At 41.2% G+C, this 24,187-nt stretch overlaps 1 protein-coding gene across 28 annotated transcripts in view; it reads left to right on the top strand.

Annotated features, from left to right (window-relative positions):
- AOPEP (aminopeptidase O (putative)) overlaps positions 1 to 24,187 on the top strand; it is a 404,877-nt gene that overhangs the window by 49,287 nt on the left and 331,403 nt on the right. For all 28 annotated transcript variants that reach the window (XR_011379142.1, XR_011379141.1, XR_011379138.1 and 25 more), the window contains exon 3: positions 13,699 to 13,865. Coding sequence is in view for 20 of the 28 variants with exons in the window: in XM_070049764.1 (XP_069905865.1) it covers positions 13,699 to 13,865 (167 nt within the window). In the remaining 8 variants the exon portion in view is untranslated. The remainder of the gene's footprint in view (positions 1 to 13,698; positions 13,866 to 24,187) is intronic.

Raw genomic sequence — 24,187 nt, 5'->3', positions numbered from 1 at the left:
AAATAAAAAATACTAAGAGGGATAACGTATTAAATTGTTCATCAACAGTCAGGGCAAGGGCTGATCAAGTCACTGTTTCTCATAGGGCTATTGATTTTTGTGTGTTGTTTTTATATCCTGCCACTTTACCAAACTCCTCTATGAGTTCCAATAGTCTCTTAGTGGAGTCTTTTGGATCCCCTATATATAAAATCATGTCATCTGCAAATAGGGATAGTTTGGTTTTCTCCTTCCTAATTTGTATCCCTTTGATTTATTTTTCTTGCCTAATGGCTCTGGCTAAAACTTCCAGGACTATATTGAATAGCAATGGTGAGAGAGGATATCCTTGTCTGGTTCCAAATCTTAGGGGGGATGCTTCCAGCTTTTTCCCATTCAATAGGAATTCAATAGGCCATGAGTTTGTCATAAATTGCCTTGATTGTGTTGAGGCATGTTCCTTCTGTATCCAATTTGCTTAAGGTTTTCATCATGAAAGGATGTTGTATTTTATCAAATGCCTTCTCTGTATCTATTGAGCTTAACATATGGTTATTGTTCTTCAGTTTAATGTGTTGTATCACATTGATTGATTTGCGAATGTTGAACCATTCTTGCATAACAGGGATACATCCCACTTGGTCCAGGTTGAATGAGCTTTGTGATGTGTTGTTGGATTCGAATAGCTAATATTGTGTTGAGGATTTTTGTGTCTATGTTCTTCAGGGAAATTGGTCTATAGTTCTCTTTCTCAGTTGGATCTTTTTCTGGCTTAGGAATTAAGGTGGTGCAGGCTTCATAGGAGTTTGGGAGGATTCCCTCCTTTTCAGTTGTTTTGAATTGCTTGAGAAGAATTGGAATTATTTTTTCTTTAAATGTCCTGGGCTTCTCTTTGTTAAGAGGGTCTTTATTACTGATGCAATTTCTGTCTTGGTTATTGGTCTGTTTAGGTTATTGGTCTATTTTCTATGTTCATGACTCAATTTGGCAGATTATATATATTCAAGAATCTATTTCTTCTAGGTTTCCCTGATTTGTTCGCATACAGCTCTTTGTAGTAATCCCTGATGATTCTTTTTATTTCTGTGGTATCTGTTGTTACATTTCCTTTCTTTGATTATTTTATTGATTTTGGTCTTCTCCCTCTTTTTTGGTTAGTTGTACCAGTGGTGTATCAATTTTGCTTATTTTTTCAAAAAAAAAAAAAAAACCAGCTGTTGATTTCACTAATTTTTTTTGTTTCCATTTTGTTTATTCTCTAATTTTAATTATTTCTTTCCTTGTACTAGTTTTGGGTTTAGTTTTTTGTTGTTTTTCTAGGTCCTTGAGATGCATTGATAGCTCATTTATTTGTTGATCACTTTCCAGTTTCTTCATGTAGGCACTGATTGCTATAAACTTCCCTCTTAACACTGCTTTTGCTGTAACTCATAAGTTTTGGTATGAAGTATTGTCATCTTCATTTGTTTTCAGAAATTTTTTGATTTTTCTTCATTTCTTCTATGACCCACTGTTCTTTCAAGACCATGTTGTTCGGTCTTCATGTGTTTGCGTATGATCTAGATGGTCTTGAGTTGATTTCCAGCTTTATTCCATTCTGGTCAGAAAATATGCATGGTATGATTTTGATTTTTTTGAATTTGCTGTGACTTTGTTTTATGGCCTAGCATGTGGTCTATCCTAGAGAAAGTTCCATGCACTGATGAGAAGAATGTGTATTTGCCACTGTGGGGTGAAAAGTTCTGTAGATATCTGTTAGGTCCATTTGGTCTATAGTGTCGATTAACTCTGTTGTTTCCTTGATGATTTTCTATGTAGTTGATCTGTCCAATGCTGAAAGTGAGATTTTGAAGTTCCCCGTAACTATTGTATTGAAATCTGTGTCTTGCTTTAGATTTATGTAGCATGTATTTTAAATAGCTAGGTGTCCTGTAATTTTGTATACATTTCTAATAGTCATATCTTCCTGTTGAATCGATCCCTTAATCATTGCATAGTGTCATTTTTTGTCTCTTTTAACTGTTTTTATGTTAAAGTCTATTTTGTCTGATATTAGGATGGCAATACCAGCTATTTTATGGTTTCTATTAGCATGGAATTTCTTTTTCCATCCTTCCACCTTCATTATATGTGTATCTTTGTTGGTGAGATGTGTTTTCTGTAGGCAGCAAATAGATGGGTCTTGTTTTCTAATCCATTCAGCCAGTCTATCTTTTTAACTGGAGAGTTGAGGCCATTTACATTCAAGGTGACTGTTAATAAGTAACAACTTGGTCCTGCCATTTTTCCTAAATATTCCTATTGTTTATTTTGGATTTCTTTTGTACTTCTGGGGTCTTTTCTGCCTTTTCATTCTTTGATAATGATGGCTGTCTTTCTGTGTTTCTGTATGTAGCACATCCTTAAGCATATTTTGTAAGGCTGGAAGAATAGTGACAAAGTCTTTCAGTTTCTGTTATGGAAAATCTTTATTTCACCTTCATTCATAAATGAGAGCTTTGCAAGGTAAGTATTATGTGTTGACTTTTTTTTTTTTTTTTTTCATTTAAGACTTAGACTATGTCTTACTATTCCCTTCTAGCCTAAAGGATTTCTACTGAGAAGTCAGCTGTGAGTCTAATAGGAAATCCTCTGAAAGTAATCTGGCATTTCTCTCATATACATTTTAGAATCTTTTCTTTGTTTTACTGTGGAGAGTTTGACCACAGTTGTTATGGTGAAGATCTTTTCTGGTCATGTCTGTTAGGAGTTCTATGTACTTTCTCTACTTGGATGTCTCTTTCTTTCTCCAAATTAGAGATGTTTTCTGTAAGCATTTCACTAAATAGGTCTTCTAGTCCATTGTCTCTTTTTTTTTTTTTTTTCCTTCAGGAGCCAGGTACTTAACCTGGTCTCTGATGGGGTGCGGGGCCCAAGCACTTGGGCCATCCTCCACTGCACTCCCTGGTCACAGCAGAGAGCTGGCCAGGAAGAGGGGCAACCAGGACAGAATCTGGCGCCCCGACCAGGACTAGAACCCGGTATGCCGGCGCCGCAAGGCGGAGGATTAGCCTAGTGAGCTGCGGCGCCGGCCCCCCATTGTCTCTCTACACTTGCAGGAACTCCTAAGACCCACCTGTTGGGCTGTGTAATAGTATTCCAAAATCTCCAACACTGTTTTATTTTTAAGTTTTTTATTTTCTTTTTTGATTTGTTTGTTTGTTTGTTTTTTGGTCTTACTGTAAATTTCCAAAGATTTGTTTTCTTGCTTTTGAGTAATTCTATGATTAATTTTTTGAATTCCATTTCAAGCATTTCCTGAATCTCTTCATCAGTGCTTTCTAATATTGAAATGTTGTTGTGTTCCTTTGGGACGAGGGGGCATAGTGTCTTCCTTATTCTTGCTTCTTGAATTTCTGCATTTTCTTTTTAGGCATTTGTGAGTTGATTTTTTTTCCTTTGATGGCTTTATCTGTGAGCTATGCTTCTGTGGTTCAGTGGAATTGTCTGCACTTTCAGTGACTACCAAGAGGTGTGTGGTGGCTGTGGCCAAGGAGCTCTGACCAATGCTCCAGGATGGGGGGATTATCCAGGGTAGCACTCAAGTTTGGTGTGGTAGATCTCAATACCCAGCTACACCCTGCACCTTCTCGTGTAACCACCGAGTCCCCATGGTCTCAGAACACAAGGCTCCCACAGTTCCTGGGTCCAGAGGTTTCTCTCCACCCTGCCAGCCTGTCCAGTCAACAGAGAAGCAGATGTTTCCTAAGACAGTTCCGCCTAGGCATCTTGACCCTGGGAACCTGCGGGTGCCCACCATCCCACGTGTCTTCCTCTACCTCCCAACCAGACTCAAAGTCAGTGGGGATTGTGGACCGTTCCCTCTGCTAGAATCTCTGGATCACACGCACACATGGGAGCCACTGGCCAAACATTGCCGCCTGCCTGCCACTAACGCCAGCACTACCATTAGGCGTCCTGTCTCAGCTGCTGTGTGCATGTGCAGAGGCTGCCACCCTAACCCAAAGTGGTGCCTGCCCTCTCTCAGCTGGGCAACGGGTGCTGCTGTGGGGAAGTTGGGGCGAGATAAATGTGCCCCCTCCACTTCCACTGGGTCCACAGGCAGCCTCCAGCCCCCAGGGCTCCAGTCCAGACCCACACCATGTTTTCCCTCTGGCTAAGTGACCACGGGTTGCTACAGTCCGGTCTCACCTGTCTCCAAATTGTTGCCCGCTCCAGCTTTCACTGCTAAAGCTGTGTTTGTGCTCGTAATGTGTGTCTGCACCTTTCACACAGGTCCACGGCGTTCCTCCTCCTCATGTAGGATTTCCAGTGCGAGTTTTCTCTCCAGTTCTCCCCTGAGAGTGCACTTCCTACACTTTTCACTGTTTATCCTTAGCCCAGTGCAGCCTGTTTCTCCATAATCCGCCATCTTGGAATCTCTATTTTATTTATTTGAAGGGCAGAGTTAGAGAGGGAAGGACAGAGAGAGGTCTTCCATCCAATGGTGCACTCCCCAGAATGACTACCAGGAGCTAGGCCAGGCCACAGCCAGGAGCCAGGAATTCCATCCTGGTCTCCCCTGAGTAGGAGGGCCCAAGAATTTGGGCAGTCTTCTGCTGCTTTCCCAGGCACGTTAGCAGGGAGCCAAACTGGAAGTGGAGCAACCAGGACTCGAACTGGTATTCATATGGGATGCCAGAATCAGGCTACGGCTTAACCTACTGTGTTATACTGCTGGCCCTAAACAGTTTTCAATAATTTCATTTTTACCATTGTTATTCTAGTTCTTAGTTATCTGTAAGTAGAAAATTCTATTTTCTTATCTTAATAGAACTAATTTAGAGTTGTGTCAGCTCTTGAACCTAAATATTTTTCTTACCTCCATTGTTCAAATACAGGATTATGGGTGAGCAAGTGACTGATAGAAGGAATACATATGTAGCAGTGATGCAAAATGATTCTTGGAAAAAAATACGCTGCTGTGTGGTGTGTGGATATGTGTGCCCTCTAAAAAGGTTTTGCTAAAGACAAGGACAGGTCAAGAATGTCTAAAGGTGTTCTTACAAACGTGGAAAGGAATGGGATGTAATATCATTTTGATTTTAGCTCTTCAGTATCCATAAGAAAAAAGCACTAAGAATGGAAATCTTTCTTCACAGTTTCTTCATTTTCTTGCATTCTTTCCTGTTCTCCTGATTAAATGTTATTTAAAACCAAAGCATTCTCTCTGGTAACCCATTCCCTTTTCCCTTAAGATCATGAAGTAGATTGAGGAAGCAGCCAAGTTGTCTAGGAGGTCAGCTTGGCTGATGGCATCGCTGAATGAGAGTTGAGTGGAGGGGAAATTTGGCATAATACAGAAAATTTATTAGAAAAGCTGTAATTATTTGGATAACCATTAAAGATAAGAGAACTAACTTGGGAAATACAAGTTAAAGTGATATTAAAATTTAAACTTTTTAAAGTACTATGATACTTCTTTCTTTTAGATAACATGAAGTTGAAGTTGGCAAAATAAGGAGATCTACTTTTTTGCCATATTTATTGCTCAGCTATTGGACTAAGCAAGACATAGACTTTTGGAGTATTTTTAGCTTGTCATAAAAACCAGATGTTAAACCATGCTTCCCCCACCTAATTTCCTCATGTATGCAACAAGAAGACTCCGTGAGAGGATGTCTGAATATTCTCCACGTATAAAATACTGTGTCCATGACGGACTCCAGATTAGGAATGCTGGCTTTGCCCTATCAGCAGCTTGCCTATTTTGTGTTCAAAACACCTCTTGGAAAGAAGTGCTGGATTTCTGACCCAGCCACTTGGAATTCTGTCCATATTGATGTTACACAAAATCAGTCTTTTCAATTCAAAAAAGAATCTTCCCTGGATCTACCATATATTCACTATGATTGATGAATTCTTATTTTGATAACTGTGCCATGTAGTAAAATGATAATAAGGAAGAGGTGTGTGTGTGTGTGTGTGTGTGTGTGTGTGTAGGGAAGATTGTGAGTGAATCAGAGTTGACACTTCCCAGTTTTAGTAGTTCTGTCTCTTGGTTTTTGTGGAACATGAAAGTAAAAAGTGGGTAGATGCAGTGGTTAAGTTGCAGTGTGTGACACCCACATCCCCCTATTGGAGTGCCTGGTTCCAGTCCCAGCGCCTCTGCTTTCAATCTGGTTTCCTGCTAATGCATACCCTGAGAGGCAGCCGATGATGGCTCAAATGCTTGGGTCCCTGCCACCCACATGGGAGACCTCAATGGAGTTCCAGACTCAGATTCAGCCTGGCCCAGCATCTGCTGCTGTAGGTATTTGGGGAGTGAACCAGCAGATAGAAGATCTCTCTCCATCTATTCTGTCTCTCTCATGTATGTGTGTCTCTGCCTTTCAAATAAAATGAAAATAAATAAACAAAAATTTTGTAAAAGAAAGCGAAATGGAGACTGTGGCCTACATGAGCCCTATTGAGAAGAAGTTTCCATTTGTGTGCTAGAAGGAGTGTTTGGTCTGGAAAAGATGAAGTTACAAGCATTGGCGAATTTCAGGCTGGCACATGTGATATCTGTCCCATGAACATTTGAGCAACATGGCCAAGGTGCATGCTGAATAAACACAGCTGCATTTATTTCACTGATTTTATTTTCAGATAACTGTAGAGCTTGTTTATAAATCCACATAGATTTTCCTCCCCTCGTGGGATGGGGCAGGGGAGCAGGGAATAATCAGCCCTCTTTATAGTTCTTTTTGAAACTGTGCATGATAAAATCCATGCTTACTTTTTTTTTTTTTTTAGATTTATTTATTTGAAAGGTAGAGTGATAGAAAGAGGGAGAGACAGAGAAAGAAGCAGATTTTTCATCGACTGGTTTACTCCCCAAATGCTCCCTACAGCTAGGGTGGGCCAGGTTGAAACCAGGAGCCAGGAAGTCTATCTGGGCCTCCCTTAGGGGTGGCAGGGACTAAAGTACTGCAGTCATTGTCTGCTGCTTCCCAGGTGCATTAGCAGGGAGCTGGATTGGAAGTGGAGTAGCTGAGACCCCAGTGGCCACTCCAGTATGGGTTGCAGGTATCCCCAGTGATGACTCAGCCTGCCGTGTCACAATGCCTACCCCCGTCTTTATTCCTGAGTCACTATAAAGGAGTATGATTTCATGTCTTTGTGAAGACCCCATGTTCACCCATCTTCCACCAGCAGGCAGATGCCCCAAATTCCATCACTAGGGCTTTATCCAGAGGATAAAGCTTTCATCCCTTTTAAAAGCTACCTAATTATCAATTGTCTTCAGATATCTGTACTGTGTTGTGAGACATGCATGAAGATATTAGATTGTTAAACATCAAAAGGCCATTGCTTATAAAGAGGCTTATGTTTGTGGCACTTGGTTTGGGCATGTTGGGAAGAGAAAAGTGAGTTAGCAGCTGAGAAGGAGGGAAAGTCCAAGAAGGGAGTTGGCTGGGAGCACAGTCTGCAGGCCGGAGTTGTGGTGCAGTGGGTTAAACCACCTTGTGTGATGCCAGCATCCCATTCTCAGTAACAGTTTCAGTCCCTGCTGCTCTGCTTCTGATCCAGCTTTCTGCTAATGTGCCTGGGAAAGCAGCAAAACATGTCCTAAGGGCTTGAGTCCCTCTTACTTGTGTGGGAGACCCAGATGGAGTTCCTGGCTCTTGGCTTTTGCCTGGCGCAACCCTAAATGTTGGGGCCAAGGGGAGTAAGCCAGTGGATGGAAGATTTCTTTGTCTCTCCCTTGTTCTGTTACTCTGCCTCTGCCTTTCAAATAAATAAATAAATCTGTTTTTTTAAAAAAAGAGTCTGTATTTCCAGGAAATTTTGTCCAGAACCTCTCCCTTATGTGATTATTTTCCTATTTATGAAAACATTCCAGTAAGAGATTGACTCTTGTATTAGATATGGTTGTGTTTCTGAGTGTGGCTTTTTAAAAAAAGATCTATTTATTTATTTGAAAGGCACAGTTTCAGAGACGGAGAGAGAGCAAGCACTCTTGTCTGCTTGTTCACTCCCCAAATGCCCAAAACCACTGGGGCTGGGCCAGGCCCAAGCCAGGAGCTGGGAACCCAATTTCCCACATGGCTGTCAGGGACCTAAGAACTTGAGCTGTCACCTGCTGCCTCCCCAGGTAGTATTAGCAGGAAGCTACAATCAGAAGAGCCAAGACTTGAATTAGACATTTGATATGGGATGCAGGATCAAAAGTCATGTCTTAGAGCCTCGGGTGATCACTGATGTCATAAATAAGAGTATCAATTGTTAATTCAACAACAGGAGTCACTGTGGACTTGCTCCCCATGTAGGACCTCTGTCTTGTACTATGAGAATTAATGGTAAAAGTAGTCTTCAAACAGTACTTTATACTTTGTGTGTTTGTGTGGGTGCAAACTGTTAAAATCTTTACTTAGTATAAAGCTGATCTTCTGTATATAAAGATAATTGAAAATGAATCTTAAAAATGGGATGGGAGAGGGGGTAGGAGGTGGGATAGTTTGGGGATAGGAAGGCAGGTATAGGGGGAAGAACCGCTATAATCCAAAAGTTGTACTTATAAAATTTATATTTATTAAATAAAAGCTTTCTATAAAAAAGATTTTTTTAAAAAAGTCATGTCTTAACCACTGTGCCATATGCTTGCCCCTGGTGCAGTTTTATATTGATGATTTAATCTATGATTTCAGAGTTGATAGCTTTGGATACTAAATAGAAAGCCAGAAAAAAGGGGTCAAGCATTGTGGTGAAGCAGGTTAAGCCTCTACCAGCTATGCTGGCATACCATATGGGTGCTGGTTTGAGTCCTGGCTGTAATGCTTCCAGTTCAGCTCCCTGCTAGTGCATCTGGGAAGGCAGTGGAAGATGGCCCAAGTGCTTGAGCTCCTGCACCCACGTGGGAGATCCAGAGGAAGCTCTGGGGACGAAGCACTAGCATGAAATATCTAGAGGTACACAGAGGGGAAATAACACAGAATTGGAGAAGAAAGAATGCTGGCAACATGCTGGTTTTTAATTTAAGTCAGTGGAAGAATTTTCCCCTTGATTTGTGTGTAGCACCTAGAGTCAAAATTGCCTTTAATATCAATACTTACCACTGCATGGAATCATCCTTCCCAAATATTCTCAAGTCTGATTTCAGACAGTCTCATTTTTGAGCACTACACTGTTTGGGATTGGGAAGACACAGTCTCTGTGTCCATGAAACTGTCCCTGCCACGTGATGAGTAAAGCCCTTTATAAACAAATTGAAGAGGTGGATGTCCTCCTTCTGCCTTGTGCCTTCCTGAGCTCTCGTTTAATAGCTTTATCATCAGTCTTGTCTCTTGCTATGGTTTGAACAAGATTTGGCTTCTGATCTCGTGGGAAAGTTAAGACCCCAAATTCACAGGTTAATGGTCCTGAGAGGATAGAAGCAATCCTATTACTATGGTAGAGGTGGGGCCTAGTGGGAGGTTCTTAGATCACTGAGGGTGTGGCCTTGATGAAAGGGTTGGCTTGCAATGCCTTCGGTAGGCCCAGTCACTCTGCTTCCTGGTTCATCATGGGATCCTTTATCTACTTATCTTCCATGGCTACCGTCAGCAGCATCTGAACCAATGGGACCAGCAGATCTTGAACTGAGAATGTCCAAAGCTGTGAGCTGAAATAAACCTCCTTCCTTTATAAATAGCTTCTGTCAGGTATTTTATTATAGTTACAAAAAGCTGATTAATATATCACTTGGGCCAGGAACCTCAGGACATTCTGTTAGTTACTTGTAGCTGCAAAGTTCAGCAACTTAAAAGAACAAACATTTGTGGCTAGCACTGTGGCATAGTGGGCTAAGCTTCTGCCTGTGATGCCAACATGCCATATGGGCGCTGGTTCGTGTTCTGGCTGTTCCTCTTCCAATCCAGCTCTCTGCAGTGGCCTGGAAAAGCAGCAAAAGGTGGCCCAAGTGCTTGGGCCCCTGCACTCTCATGGGAGACCTGGAAGAAGATCCTGGCTCCTGGCTTTGGATTGGCCTGGCCATAGCAGTTGTGGCCATTTGAGAGTGAACTGGTGGATAGAAGACCCTTCTCTCTGTCTCTCCCTCTCTCTGTCTGTAACTCTACCTCTCAAATAATTTATAAATGAAGTCTTTAAATAAAGTTTTAAAAAGAACAAACATTTGTTAGCTTCCACGTGTCTGAGGGTCAGAAATCAAGGAGCAACTTAGGCGGGTGGTTCAGGTGCAGGATCTCTTGCGAAGTTGCTGTTAAGCTGTTGGCTGGGACTGCAGGCATCTCAAGGCTTTACTAGAGCTGAAAATCCTTTCTCACGCGATCGCATGGTTGTTGCAGGCCCCGGTTTCTCACTGACGGTTGGCCACAAATCTGTTTTTCACTCTGTGGACCCTTTCTTAGGCTGCCTGAGTGTCCTCATGCATAGCTAGCAGCTGGATTCCTCTCAAACAAATGGGAGGAAGAGTAAAGAACTCCTAAGACAAAAGCTGCATGTTTTTAATAATCTAACCTCAGAAGTGATAAGCCCTCAGTTCAGTCATATCCCATAGGTAACAGACTATATTAGTGAGCTTGTTATTACAATCAAATCATATACCTAAGACAAATTACTTGTAAAGGAAGTTTATTTTGGCTTATTTAGTAGTTTTGGAGGTTTACACTTCAGGGTTCTGTCACCTCATTGGTTGGGCATCTGGCAGAGTCCAGAGGTGGTGCAGAGTGTTACGTGGTGGGAGGTGTGCTTATGGAGGAAAGACCACATAGTGGGCCAGTGGTCAGAGAATGGCTGAGCCCAACTCAGCTTTTCCAGCCCATTGTCTCTTCAGAGCCCCTTTCCAAGGATGCATCTCCACTGACTTAGAAGTCTCCCACTAGGCCTAAGCATCACGACTGGCTTGAGTTTCCACCCTCTTAGTCCCATCAACTTACTGCTGCATGAATTTAGGAGTTAAATCTTGTTCAAACCACAGCAGTGGCCAACCCTGAGGCAGTGTGGGGGGTATGAATTCCATGAGGCAATGGTCCCTGGAGGGCAGCTCAGGAGCTGACTGCTTCTTCTCTCTGTTGTTTGTGGAGGATGTGTTTCCCATGCAGGAGAGGGAAGACATGTAATACCAGAATCACCCTTGGCAAGTGGGGTGATGAGAACACAGATGGTTTCACATTTGGCCTTAGCACTTTAGGACTTCAGCCCACAGTATGGGGCCATCCCCCTTCCCCTCTCCCTGTGCACAAGGCAGAGAACATCTTTGGAGGTCTGTAGACAGGAGCCTGTGATTTCCCTTTAAGCAGGACCAGTAGGTTTAACCTGTAAGTCTATGTGGATTGGAAGTGGCTTCCTGGAGCTCTTGGGGTTCCATTCTGCTTTGGTGAGAGAAAGATTTGTTTTTCAGGGTCTGCCATTGTCAGTGGAAGGAGGACTAAGTAATACTTGTCCTATGGCAGTGGGAAGACACTTCCTTTCCTTTGACAATACTTTTCTTTCTTGGAACCCTTCTCTAACATTGACTTTTTGAGAAAAATCAAAACACTTAATAGGTAGAATTTTCAGAACTGAGCATGCCTTGACCCCATCTACCTGAGCCATTTGAGCAGAAGCCCTTGCACGACGGCTGCCCCAACCATGGCTGCCACTCTCTCGCTAACCTAACGTTAAGTCAATCAACCAAGGACCCAAGGAGATCAGGGTGGGAGCTCAGAACTCTCGGAAGTTAATGAGAGATTCTGGGTCTTCCCTGAAAGCTTGCTGATTGTTCTTGGGTCTAGCAGCAGGATTCAGAATCAGACTTTTTCACCAGAATGGACAGTGGAGCTCACCGCCTTGCCTTTCCCACCTGTTCACTTGTGATTCAGAGAGGTTAAGGGACTTTACCGTGGTTGTTAGTAAATTGTTTGCTCTAAGGTTCATTTTGTTCTCTTATTATAATCTCTGAATGGCAAGGAGCTACGTTTCTCAGGTTCTGTTGTCTTAGGGCTTCCTGGTAGCTGTGGACAGTGGACGCACTGATGGAGGATTTGAGAGTGGGACTTGGCAAAGAAACAAGGTATTCCATCTCTTCTCCATGCTTGCTTGTTTGCTCTCTTCCTTCCTTCCTTTTTTTTTTTTTAAGGATTTATTTATTTTATTTGAGAGGTACAGTTACAGTGAAAGGGAGAGACAAAGAGAAAGATCTTCCATCCACTGGTTCACTCCCCAGATGGCCACAACAGTCAGAGCTGGGCCGATCCAAAGCCAGGAGCCAGGAGCTTCTTCCAGGTCTCCCACGTGGGTGCAGGGGCCCAGGTACTTGGGCCATCTTCTACTGCTTTCCCAGGCCATAGCAGAGAGCTGGACTGGAAACGAAGCAGTCGAGACTAGAACCAGTGCCCATGGGATGCTGGTGCCACAGTTGGAGGATCTACCTACTTCGCCACAGCGCCAGCCCCTCCATGCTTTCTTTAGCAGCTTTGGTGTGACTGAATGTCCTCTGTGTCCCTAGCTTCTGTTTGACAGTCTCCAGTTTGACCCTGGAGTCTGCTGGAGGGTCCCTGCCATAGTAACGCACCAGCACCTTCTGTTTGGGGAGTAACAGCCACTTCTGTTGAGACTAAACCCTGTCCCCTGGTTGTTTCTCAGCTATTTTGTCATTTATATAACCAATTCCCTATATTAAATTATCTCTTCGTTAATACCTGGTCAGTTTTCTCTTCAACTTCTGGGCCATGACTGACAGAGCAGGAACTTCATTTGTGTGTTCTTGCACATTGTAGGAACACTATAGATGTTCAATTATAATGATGTTAATGAAAATGGAAAACCGGTTTATCCAAAAGAAGTAGCACTCTGCTTTATTTATTTACTCTGTAAATCAAGCTGAATAAAACAACATCATATTTGTTACAACTCCTGAAAAACAAAAACTTGAAACTCTTTCCTAAGATGTTTACCTAAAGAATCAGTCATGTGCCTTCTGTTCTGTGGTATCTAAAGAATGGATTCCTTTGATCTTGTCAGTCTTCCTTCTTTGTCAACCATGACTCAGTCATGGAAAGGATCTTTCTTGGTTTGGGTGGGTTTGTGCTTTTCAGCTGCAACAGAACAAGTCCTAACGTCATACCCTTGGTTTTGTACACTTGCTTTGGTAATGTCTCTGTACACTTGGCCTTCCCGTCACAATCCTGGTTGTTGTGACCCACAGTGCTGTTTATGCGCCAACCCTTGTTCTTGGCCTCCACACAAGGATTCCCACAAGGGTTCCATTTGAGATGGTGGTTTCCAACATTGGGGATATCTGCCCGCCAGCACTGGATTTGAGACCACCAGCTTGTTTTTCCAAGCATTAATATCTCAGTGATCTCCAAACAGATTTTCTTTTCCAGAATACTTTCCAAAAGGTTTGTAAGAATGTCTCTAAAACCTTTTTTTCTTTCTTTTGAAGGCATAAAGGCCTCAGGGAAGGGGCAAGGGTAATGTAAATTATAACTTGGCAGACTTTGTATTTAAAACCTTGTTCAAAATTATTTTCCTCCTTAAAAAATAATCCCTCTTTACATATTTAAGTAATTCATATGGGAGAAATAACCACTCAGCTAGTCACGTAACCAGCTATTGGCAGTTCCAGTTCAATATGCCTTGAAACTAGTCAACTACAAAGCCTCAAATGTTTTCCCTTTGAAAGCTCAACTTAACCTTCACTACCATTGGTGGTGAGAAAAGTGACAACTCATTTTAAAGATTCTCCCCCTTTGTTTCTTTGTCTTTCTTCTGCAGGCCATGTGTTTATACTATAGGATCTCCCATAAACAACAGGGCCCTTTTTCCATGCCAGGAGCCACCGGTTGCCATGTCAACATGGCAGGCTACAGTTCGAGCAGCTGCATCCTTTGTTGTTTTAATGAGTGGGGAAAATTCTGCCAAGCCAACGCAGATTCGAGAAGGTACTGTACATGTGTTCTTTGCTTATTTATGTATCACACACATGCTGGACCCAGGAACCCAATAAGCAGTGTTTTTCTAAACTTTAAAGAACTCCTTTATTAATTGGGTTGGATATGAACTTACTGTAAAATATCCTGCCAGTAAAAGCAAGCAGGAGTTGGGGAGGGGGACTTAGGAGCCTGGACCGGGGATTTGGGGCTCTTCATGCCAGAATTATCAATTCAGAGATTATTCCAGCAGTTAACCTTCACATGGTGGTTTGTGGGCCATAAGTGGGTGGTCTTGGTTGAAGACTTTCTGGGCAGGCGAATGTGTCATGGAAACACCATAGTGTTTGAGTTATCTGTGGTGTGGCCATGGTGTGTCTGGACGTGGTTATTCGTGATGTTTAGAGATAGCGCTCCTGTTGGCTGGCCCACTGTGTTTATTCCTGGTAAAAGATCTGTTCTACGCACTATTTGCCTGCGTGATATTCTGAACCAAAGAGATATAGGAGAAAGGAAGGCAAGTGCTAATGTACTGTCAAGGATTTATCCATGACTTACTACTTATTGTGATAATAAACTCTTTTCAGTTTAGCTCTTGAATACATTCATGCCTGGTAAAATTTTTGTAGTTGTATTTCCTTGTTTAAAATAGAGTATCTCCTCCCACATTTATTACAGAAACTTCAAATATACAGAAAAGTAAAAATAGTAAATAATTTTACAGAAAATGATGGTGAGCATTTTGTTGCATTTCTCTCCATTATTTAAAATCTATATTATAGTACATATTATCATTCCAGAATTGCATATAGCAGTGGGTATTCTGCCTTTTTTGACTCAAAGTTCATCTTGAACATTTTTCATGTTTTCTGATTGGTGATACCCTATTTATCATAAGCTAGATTTTCATGTGTACTAAGGTCTTGAATGAGTATTTACTTGATTTTTAAAGCAAAAGCAAGACAAATAATATGTTTTAAAATTTTATTTTTAAAAGTACCTAACATTTACGTGAGTCATTTGTGCAGAGACAAAGGACAAACCATTGCAGTAGCCTCTTTGCTCTAATTTCCCACTCAGTATCCTCTAATCCAAACAACCCAAGTTACCAGTTTCCGTCGTATAATGTTATTTTCCTTTGTTGCATAAATCATGGTACTCTGTACACAATTTTGCATCATGCTTCTCCCTTTAGAATAAATTTATCTTATAGATATTTTATATCTGAACATGAAGAGCTTCCTCATTATTTTGTTGACTGTAAGTATTCCATAGATGGGTGTTTCAGAATTTAGTTAACCAATATCTCTGGACTTAATATCAAATAAGAAATTTCATGGACATTTGCTTTTCATTCTTTCCGCACTTACATTTTCAATTTTAATTAATAAAATTTAGGATTTGGGAACTTATGTTATTTCTCTATTTTGCTTTTGTATTATATTTTCTTCTAGGAATTACTATTATTGTTTTACAATTTTATTCAGTTTCACATCACCCTCGAACTATGTATTTAGTCCATCTTCACTCCTGTGCTCTTGAATCATCTTTCAGTAGATTGAGGCATACCTACCATATTTTTTTCTAGAAGGACCTAAAGTTTCTTTTCTGATTCTTCTCATGTTTAGATTAGCTTTTTGTTGTATTGCTTATGAATATAATTGGATAGGTATAAACTTTTTAAAAAATATTTATTTATTTTCTTTTTAGTATTTTGTTGGTAGTAGAGAAATTTTAATTGATCCTTCAGTCTCAATCATGGTTTATATAATAATCAAAAAATATATTTTCAGGGACTGGTGTTATGGCAGTGTAGGTTAAACTGCTTCTTGAAATGTTCACATTCAATATCAGAGTGCTGGTTCAAGTCCTGGCTGCTCTGCTTCCCATACAGCTTCCTAGTAATACATCCTGGGAGGCAGTGGATGATGGCCCAAGAAGGGGGTTTCAGGACCCTGACTTTGGCCTGACAGGCCTGGCTGTTGCAGGCATTTGGAGAGTGACCCATAGGTTGGAAGATTTCTCTCTCTTGCTCGTTCCTTCTCCCTGTTGCTCTTTCATGTGGATGAAAATAAATTATGAAAACTTTTAAAAGGTAGATTTATATTTTCAAAGCTTAAAAAAACACTAAACTCTGTCTTTCCAAAATGATAAGACTAGATTATTAGGGCAGTATAACTTAACCAAATGACACACATAACAAATGATATAACCAAACATAACACAACTGTAAATTAAGAAAAAAATCAAAATTAAATTTTATAAATTGGCACACAGTGTTTGCAGATTTGCAAATTGTAAAGCATTGGGAGAAAGCCAATCATATTGTTACTGTTATTTTTAAGTTGCAGTTGATTTTTTTTAATGAGAAACATAGAAACTTTATTTAATGTTCTTACACTTACTCCTACTAGCTAGAATATTTTTTAAAAAATTGGTGAGGTGGGAGTGGGGAGGATACTGTAATGTTTCCAGTGTTCAAAGTTTCTAAAGATCTTAATCCAACTTTTCATAAGAATATAAGCCATGGTTGTCGTCCACACCTGCTACTGAATTTATTTAGCCACAGTTCCTCAGCACTGTTGGGAGAAAGACTATGATACTATTCAAAAATACATCCAAATCCATCCTTATTGTGATGAAGTTATTATAGCCACAAATGCCTGAGCTAGCAATAAAAATTAGGGAAAAGTATCCATTGTATAATCCACAGATCATGGAGTGTTAAAATGCTTTCTTCTGAATAAATATATGAGGATTCGATGAAAGTGGTGGCAAGATGTTGAGATAGATTCATGTCACTTCCTTTGAGGAGCAGTTGCACTACTGAGTATATGTCAAAGGCTATGAAGTCAGTATGTCCAAGAGATATCTCAGTCCCATGTTCCTTGCAGCATTATCCACAATAGATAAGATACATCATTCAGCTTACCTGTCCATCACCATCGTCTCATTTAGGATTTCTGAGAAGGAATATGATTTTTCTTTTTTTTTTTTTACTTTTATTTAATGAATATAAATTTCTGAAGTACAGCTTATGGATTACAATGGCTTCCCCCCCCCATAACTTCCCTCCCACCCGCAACCCTCCCCTTTCCCGCTCCCTTTCCCCTTCCATTCACATCAAGATTCATTTTCAATTCTCTTTATATACAGAAGATCAGTTTAGTATATATTAAGTAAAGATTTCAACAGTTTGCACCCACATAGAAACACAAAGTGAAAAATACTGTTTGAGTACTAGTTATAACATTAAATCACAATGTACAGCACATTAAGGACAGAGAGCCTACATGAGGAGTAAGTGCACAGTGACTCCTGTTGTTGACTTAACAATTTGACACTCTTGTTTATGGCATCAGTAATCACCCTAGACTCTTGCCATGAGTTGCCAAGGCTATGGAAGCCTTTTGAGTTCACCGACTCTGATCCTATTTAGACAAGGTCATAGTCAAAGTAGAAGTTCTCTCCTCCCTTCAGAGAAAGGTACCTCCTTCTTTGATGACCTGTTCTTTCCACTGGGATCTCACTTGCGGAGATCTTTCATTTAGGTGTTGTGTTGGTTTTTTTTTTTTTTTTTTTTTTTTTTTTTTTTCCAGAGTATCTTGGCTTTCCATGCCTGAAATACTCTCATGGGCTCTTCATCCAGATCCGAATGCCTTAAGGGTTGATTCTGAGGCCAGAGTGCTGTTTAGGGTATCTGCCATTCTATGAGTCTGCTGTGTATCCTGCTTCCCATGTTGGATCGTTCTCTCCCTTTTTCATTCTATCAGTTAGTATTTTCAGACACTAGTCTTGTTTATGTGATCCCTTTGACTCTTAGTCCTATGATTATGATCAATTGTGAACAGAAATTGATCACTTGGACTAGTTAGATGGCATTGGTACATGCCACCTTGATGGGATTGAATTGGGATTTTTCTTTTTTTTTTTTTTTAAATATGTTTTAGTGGCAGAGAGAGTGTGAGAAAGAGAGAGTACAAGTGTTCCCCCGTCTGCTAGTTTACTCCCCAGATGTCTCCAACAGCCTGAGCTGAAGCCAAGGAAACCTGGGATGCAATCCAAGTCTCCATGTGTGTGGCAGGAACCCAATCACTTGGGCTCTCATTGCTGCCTCCCAGGGTCTGCGTTAGCAGGAATCTGGAGTCAGGTATTGAACCTAGGTACTCTTAGCCTGTATTCTAACCACTAGGCCAGATGCATGCCCCAGAAATGTGACAGTTTTTTTTTTTTTTATTAATTCTTTGGAGGCAGTCTGATTTTCCTGCCTCCGTAGTCACAGATTTTTTTTAATTTATGTAACTAAAAATTTTCCAGAATGAAGTTAGATGCTGTACTTCTTGTTTTTAATTAACTTTATTAATGTGTTATTTGCATGTTATAAATGCATACATTTAAAATGTGTTATTCAATGAAATTTGGTGAATACTAGCGTACATGTGTATGTGATTAATCAGCATCCCTATGATGACATAGAAGGTTTCCATTACCCCAGAAATTTCTCTGTGCCCTTGCATTCATTCCTCCCTATCTCTACTCTGGTTAACCACTGATCTGATTTCTGTCACTCTAGCTGGTTTTACCTCTTGTAATAATTGATACAAGTGAAATCATTCAGTGTGTCCTCTTTTGTGTCTGCCTCTTTTCAGTCAGAGTCATGTTGAGATTCCTCTACACACATTGTTGTGGGTGTCAGTAGTTTTTTTAAAATATATACATTGTAGGTTGGTGCTGTGGCTCAGCTGGTAAAGCAGCTGCCTGTAGTGCCAGCATCCCATATGGGCCCCTGTTTGAGTCCTGGCTGCTCTACTTCCTATCTTGCTCCCTGCTTATGCACCCAAAGCAGTGGAAGATGGTCCAAATCTTTGGGCCCCTGTAGCCACGTGGAAGACCTGGAAGAAGCTCCTGGCTCCTGGCTTCAGGTTGGCCCAGCTCCAGCCATTGTAGCCATTTGGGGAGTGAACCAGCAGATAGAAGATTCTCTCTCTCTCTCTCTGTCTCTCTCTCTCTTCCTCCCTCCATCACACCCTCCCTCCCTCATGCCCTTTCTCTCTCTCTCTGCCTCTGCCTCCGCCTCTCTCTAACTCTGCCTTTCAAATAAATAAATATTTTAACAAAAAAACAGGCCTTGCACATTAAAAAAACATATACATTGATGAGTAAATCTTTATGAATAAACCAATTTATCTATTCACCTGTTGGACATTTGTATTTTTTAAAGATTTATTTATTTATTTGAAAGGCAGAGCCACAGAGAGAGAGAGAGAGAGAGAAAGAGATGAAGTGTTTATCCGCTGTTTCACTCCCCAATTCGCCGCCATGGTTGGAGCTGTGCTGATCCAAAGCCAGGAGCCAGGAACTTTTTCTGGGTTGCTCACATGGGTGCTGGGGCCCAAGGACTTGAGCCATCTTCTACTGCTTTCCCAGGCCATAGCAGAGAGCTGGATTAGAACTGGAGCAGCTGGCACTAGAACCTGTGCACATATGGGATGCCAGCACTGCAGGTGGTGGCTTTACCTGCCATGCCACAGCACTGGCCCCAAACATTTGTATTGTTTTGGCCATTTTGAAAAATATACTATGAACATTCATGTGCAAGTTGTCTTATGGACACAGGTCTTAACATTTCCCTTGTGTATATATCCAAGAATGTAACTGCTAGATCACATGGTAAGTATGTAAGTTTCTACCTTTCTACCAAACTGCTTTCAGAGTGATTGTAACATTGTGTATTTCTCCCAGCAAGGTGTGAGAATTCCAGTTGCAGTTTCTCCTTGTGAACAGTTGGTATTGTCAGTCCTTTTAATTTTAGCTCTCCAACTGAATGTGAAATAGCATCTCATCGTAGTTTTAATTTGCAGTTCTCTGATGACTAATGATACTGAACACCTTTTCATGTATTTATTGTACATTCTTGTTTTTTCCTTTGAGAAAGCATCTCTTCAAGTCATTTGCCATTTTTGAAAATGCTATTTTTTATTTTTTATTTTATTTTTTTGACAGGCAGAGTGGACAGTGAGAGAGAGACAGAGAGAAAGGTCTTCCTTTTGCTGTTGGTTCACCCTCCAATGGCTGCCGCGGCTGGCGTGCTGCGGCAGGCGCACCGCACTGATCCGAAGGCAGGAGCCAGGTGCTTCTCCTGGTCTCCCATGGGGTGCAGGGCCCAAGTACTTGGGCCATCCTCGACTGCACTCCTGGGCCACAGCAGAGAGCTGGCCTGGAAGAGGGGCAAGCGGGACAGAATCCGGCGCCCCGACCAGGACTAGAACCCGGTGTGCCGGCGCCGCAAGGCAGAGGATTAGCCTATTGAGCCGCGGTACCGGCGCAAAATGCTATTTTTTAAGACTTATTTATTTACTTGAAAGTCAGTTACAGAGAGAGGAGAGAAAGAGAGAAAGAGAGATCATCTATCCACTGGATAGATGCAATGGCCAGTGCTGGGCCAGGCCAAAGCCAGGAGCGAGGAGCTTCCTCTAGGTCTCCCACATGGGTGGCAGGGGCCCAAACAATTGGACTATCTTTTGCTGCTTTTCATAGGCCTTTAGCCGGGAGCATGATGGGAAGGGGAACAGTTGGGACACAAACCAACATCCTTATGGGATACTGGCATTGCAGGCAGTGGCTTTACCTGCTGTGTCACAATGCTGGCCCTGAAAACGTTACTTTTTAAAAATTTGTTTTCATCTACTTGAAAGGCAGAGTGACAGAGACAAAGAAAGAACTTTCATGCACTGGTTCACTCACCAAATGCCCACAACAGCTAGGACTGGGCCAGGCTGAAGCCAGGAGCCTAGAGGTCCATCAAGTCTCCCACAGGGTTGCAGGGGCCCTAGCACTTCAGCCGTTATCTGCTGCCTCCCAGGCAGCATTAACAGGAAACTGGATTAGAACCCGAGTAGTTGGGACTTGAACTGGCACTCAGATATGAGGTGCAGGTGCCGCAAGCTGTGGCTTAACCTGCTGTACCACAATGCCTGCCCCTTTATGCCAATTTTTAAAATGTGGGTTGTTCTGCTTGTTTTGTTTATACAAATACATAGAAACCTTTTGTCAGATGCATGTCTAATAAATCTATTCTCTCAGTCTGTGTAGCTTATGTATGAAAAGACATTTATATTGTATACCATCGATTTTTCCATAGTGACATTTTTGTTCTTTACTAATTCAATTACAGATTGCAATTGTGCTATTGTAACATTAATTTCCTTTTGAGCCTTCATTTAAAAAAGGAATCTTCTGGTCTGTTATCATTTGACCTCCACCTGTTATATACTCAGGTTTCAGCCTCTTCTCTTCTCATAACATTTAACTATTACTCATGAAAGTTATGTCTTCATCCTAGTGACAGTGTCAGTTTCCTAAACTGGTTTTGGTTTCTGCAGTAAATTAATTTCCCAAGCTTGTTCTTCTTCTGAGTGCTTAGAATGATGTCTTCTTTCATCTTCATTCTGCAGCGTTTTTCCCCACAATCTCATGGCTTTCCTCTCTAATGCGTACTGACAGGCTTAATCAAATATATGGAGTCACAGTCCACTTGTGTGCCAGCTGAACCCCCTCCTCAGGTGGAGGATTAACTCATACTGCAGCTCCTTTATCTGGGTTCTGTTGGACTTACATGGCATCCTCCTCACACCCCACCCCCTGTTTGGTTCCCCGACAGACTGAATGAATTGTGTGCATGCAACACTCCAATTTCAGCAGTCCCAGATTACCTGGACTTTTGCAGCACAGAACCGTTTCTGTATGATAACTATACCTCCCAGAATGCCATGTGGCTCCCGATACCCCTACTTCTCAGGGCTGCTTTCTCATTCATGGTTTGGCCTTGCAGTTCAGATGTAAGCTTCAGGATTGGCAGTGATTCTCAAACTTAAGCATTACTTTTCTGTTTAGGGGAACAAAAAGCTCTAATGATTCACTGGGTTGACTTAGACTATTTATATTAGAATGAAATTTCCAAAGCTATATGCCTAAGACTAGATAAACTCAGTATGCCTCTATGACTTTTACACATCTATAAAGCCAAACTAAATTTACAAATTAAATGTAGACCAAACTGTAGAATCAATAAAATTCAAATTAACATCTTTAATACAAAGATTAATACAAGCACTTTACTGAAAAGAAATTGCCTTTTACAGTATGAATATGGTATTAACAGATACATGCAGTTTCTTTTGAGATGGAACAACTGGTTTACCCTGGGCCATGCAATTCTACCACTTCTTTTTTTTTTTTTCCTTAAGATTTATTTATTTATTTGAAAGTCAGACTTACAAAGAGGAAGGGAGAGACAGAGAGGGAGATCTTCCATCTGCTGGTTCACTCCTCAGATGGCTACAACTGCTGTGGCTGGGCCAGGCTGAAGGCAAGAGCTTCTTCCAGCTTCTCCATGTGGATAGCAGGGGCCCAAGCACTTGGACCATCCTCCACTGCCTTTCTTAGGCCATTAGCAGGGAGCTGGATCAGAAGTGGAGCAGCTGGGATGTGAACCAGCGTCCATATGGAATGCCAGCTTTACAGGCAGTGGCTTTACCTGCTATACCAAAATGCCAGCCCCTACCTCTTTTTTTTTTTTTTTTAATCTGCTATAAAACCTTGACTTACACAGCATGCTGTAATGTCATTTGCTTTTGCCTAGCCAAAAGTACCCTCTTTAGGTTCTTTTTTCATTATCTCTACATAATTATAGTAGTCCTAATGTCATTGTGCACCGTTTCACAGATTTGAACTCTGAAATAATTTGGCAGTATTCAGTTATATGAAGATGCCATCAGGGGTCAGCATATTGTAGCCCACTGGCCAAATCCAGCTCACTGCCTGTTTTCTGTATGTAGTTTATTGATATGGCCAATGTTTATGGCTGTTTTCATGCTACAGTAGCAGAATATTTGCAACAAATGGCCCACAAAGCCTAAAATGCTTGCAACCTGAGCTTTTACAGGAAAAAAATTTCTGATTGTATATGTGCCCTTTGTTGTTGCCCATCTATTTATTTGAAGATTATCAAAAAATTAAAACAAGAATTCAGAATTTTCATGGAGAATATTCATACCTGTAGGATTATATCTGTGACAGGTCCAACCTTTTTTTTTTTCTTTCCAGAATTGCCAGTGGAGGTCACAGTTATAATAAAGGTATACTCATGGGGAAATCCTTATGGCCATACCATGTATGCTTCATATGATACCACAGAACAGACTTTACCAATTCAAACTGAGGGAGGACTGAGCTAGACAAGGAGAAAGAATGCTGGGCTTAGTACCATAATTCCTCCTGCAGTCCGCAACTGAGGTTTATCAGAGGAAATAGTGCTGATGAAGCTCTTTGCCAGAAACCAGAGGGCTGCTGTGAGGATGGAATAATGTCTACAAATGTATCTGCCCTCCTTGGAGAGACAGGGTATGCGAATGCAAGATGATACCATTTCCTTTCTAACTCATGTTTTCTAGATTGGTAGATTTGTCCCCTAGGACCTCCGCTCTGTTGTGCACAATGCCCTTTAGAAGGATGAGCTATCCTCAAAAACAGGAGCGGCAAAACCCAGCCCAGCAAGTCACAGTTTCCACCACAGTGACGCATCAGCCTGATGAACGCATCTGCCAGGCACGAACTGATTTCCTGAAAGAAACAAAGCACCTGGGAACAGATAACAGTGACAGAAATGACAGCGACCCCTGTGCAGGGACTGGAATCAGACCTCCAGTCCTTGCTCCTTGAGGGAAATCATTTGACCTGTTTTTAAAAAGAGGGCTAATGGTTTGAGTTGTAGGGTAATGGCCATGTCATAAGAATTTTATTAGCTGAGTAGTCATTATTTTTTCAAGAAAGCTAAGCCAAGACTATAGGTTTAGATGAACTTGTTTGACTCATTTATTATTCAGCTTCCTCAGCATAATGCCATTTGGGCAGACAGAAACGTTATCCTGTGTGTTACTGTTGGCCTTGTATTCCCTACCCAAATGTAGCTAAACTGTTGAGCACAAAGACCTGATGCCCAGAACAATACCTTATATGTAATAGGTATTCAATATTTATTTGTTGAATAAATGAGGTCTCTGTAATGAGATGGAAGCACTACGTTCATGGGAGGAACATTGAAAGCTGCTACTGATAGTGACAAAAGGGATTTCAAAGTAATTTCTTTTCATCATACTCCTAATTAGAGTTTATGTCTTTTCTCCAGCTACAATAAATTTTAAAAGAAAATTGATTTAGGACATTATTGTTTTCCTCTGGTAATTTTTGGGGGGTTAGTTTAGTTTTTGCAGGGTCTAATTTAGTGTATTCCTACTTCCTAGAAAAATAAAAGCCCCTGCTTCTATTTTTTGTGG

The sequence above is a fragment of the Oryctolagus cuniculus genome, chromosome 1 (genome assembly GCF_964237555.1).
Source record: "Oryctolagus cuniculus chromosome 1, mOryCun1.1, whole genome shotgun sequence".
NCBI classification, from domain to species: Eukaryota; Metazoa; Chordata; class Mammalia; order Lagomorpha; family Leporidae; genus Oryctolagus; species Oryctolagus cuniculus.
Note: the sequence above shows the minus strand (reverse complement) of the source record. Positions and strands in the feature narration are given on the sequence as shown.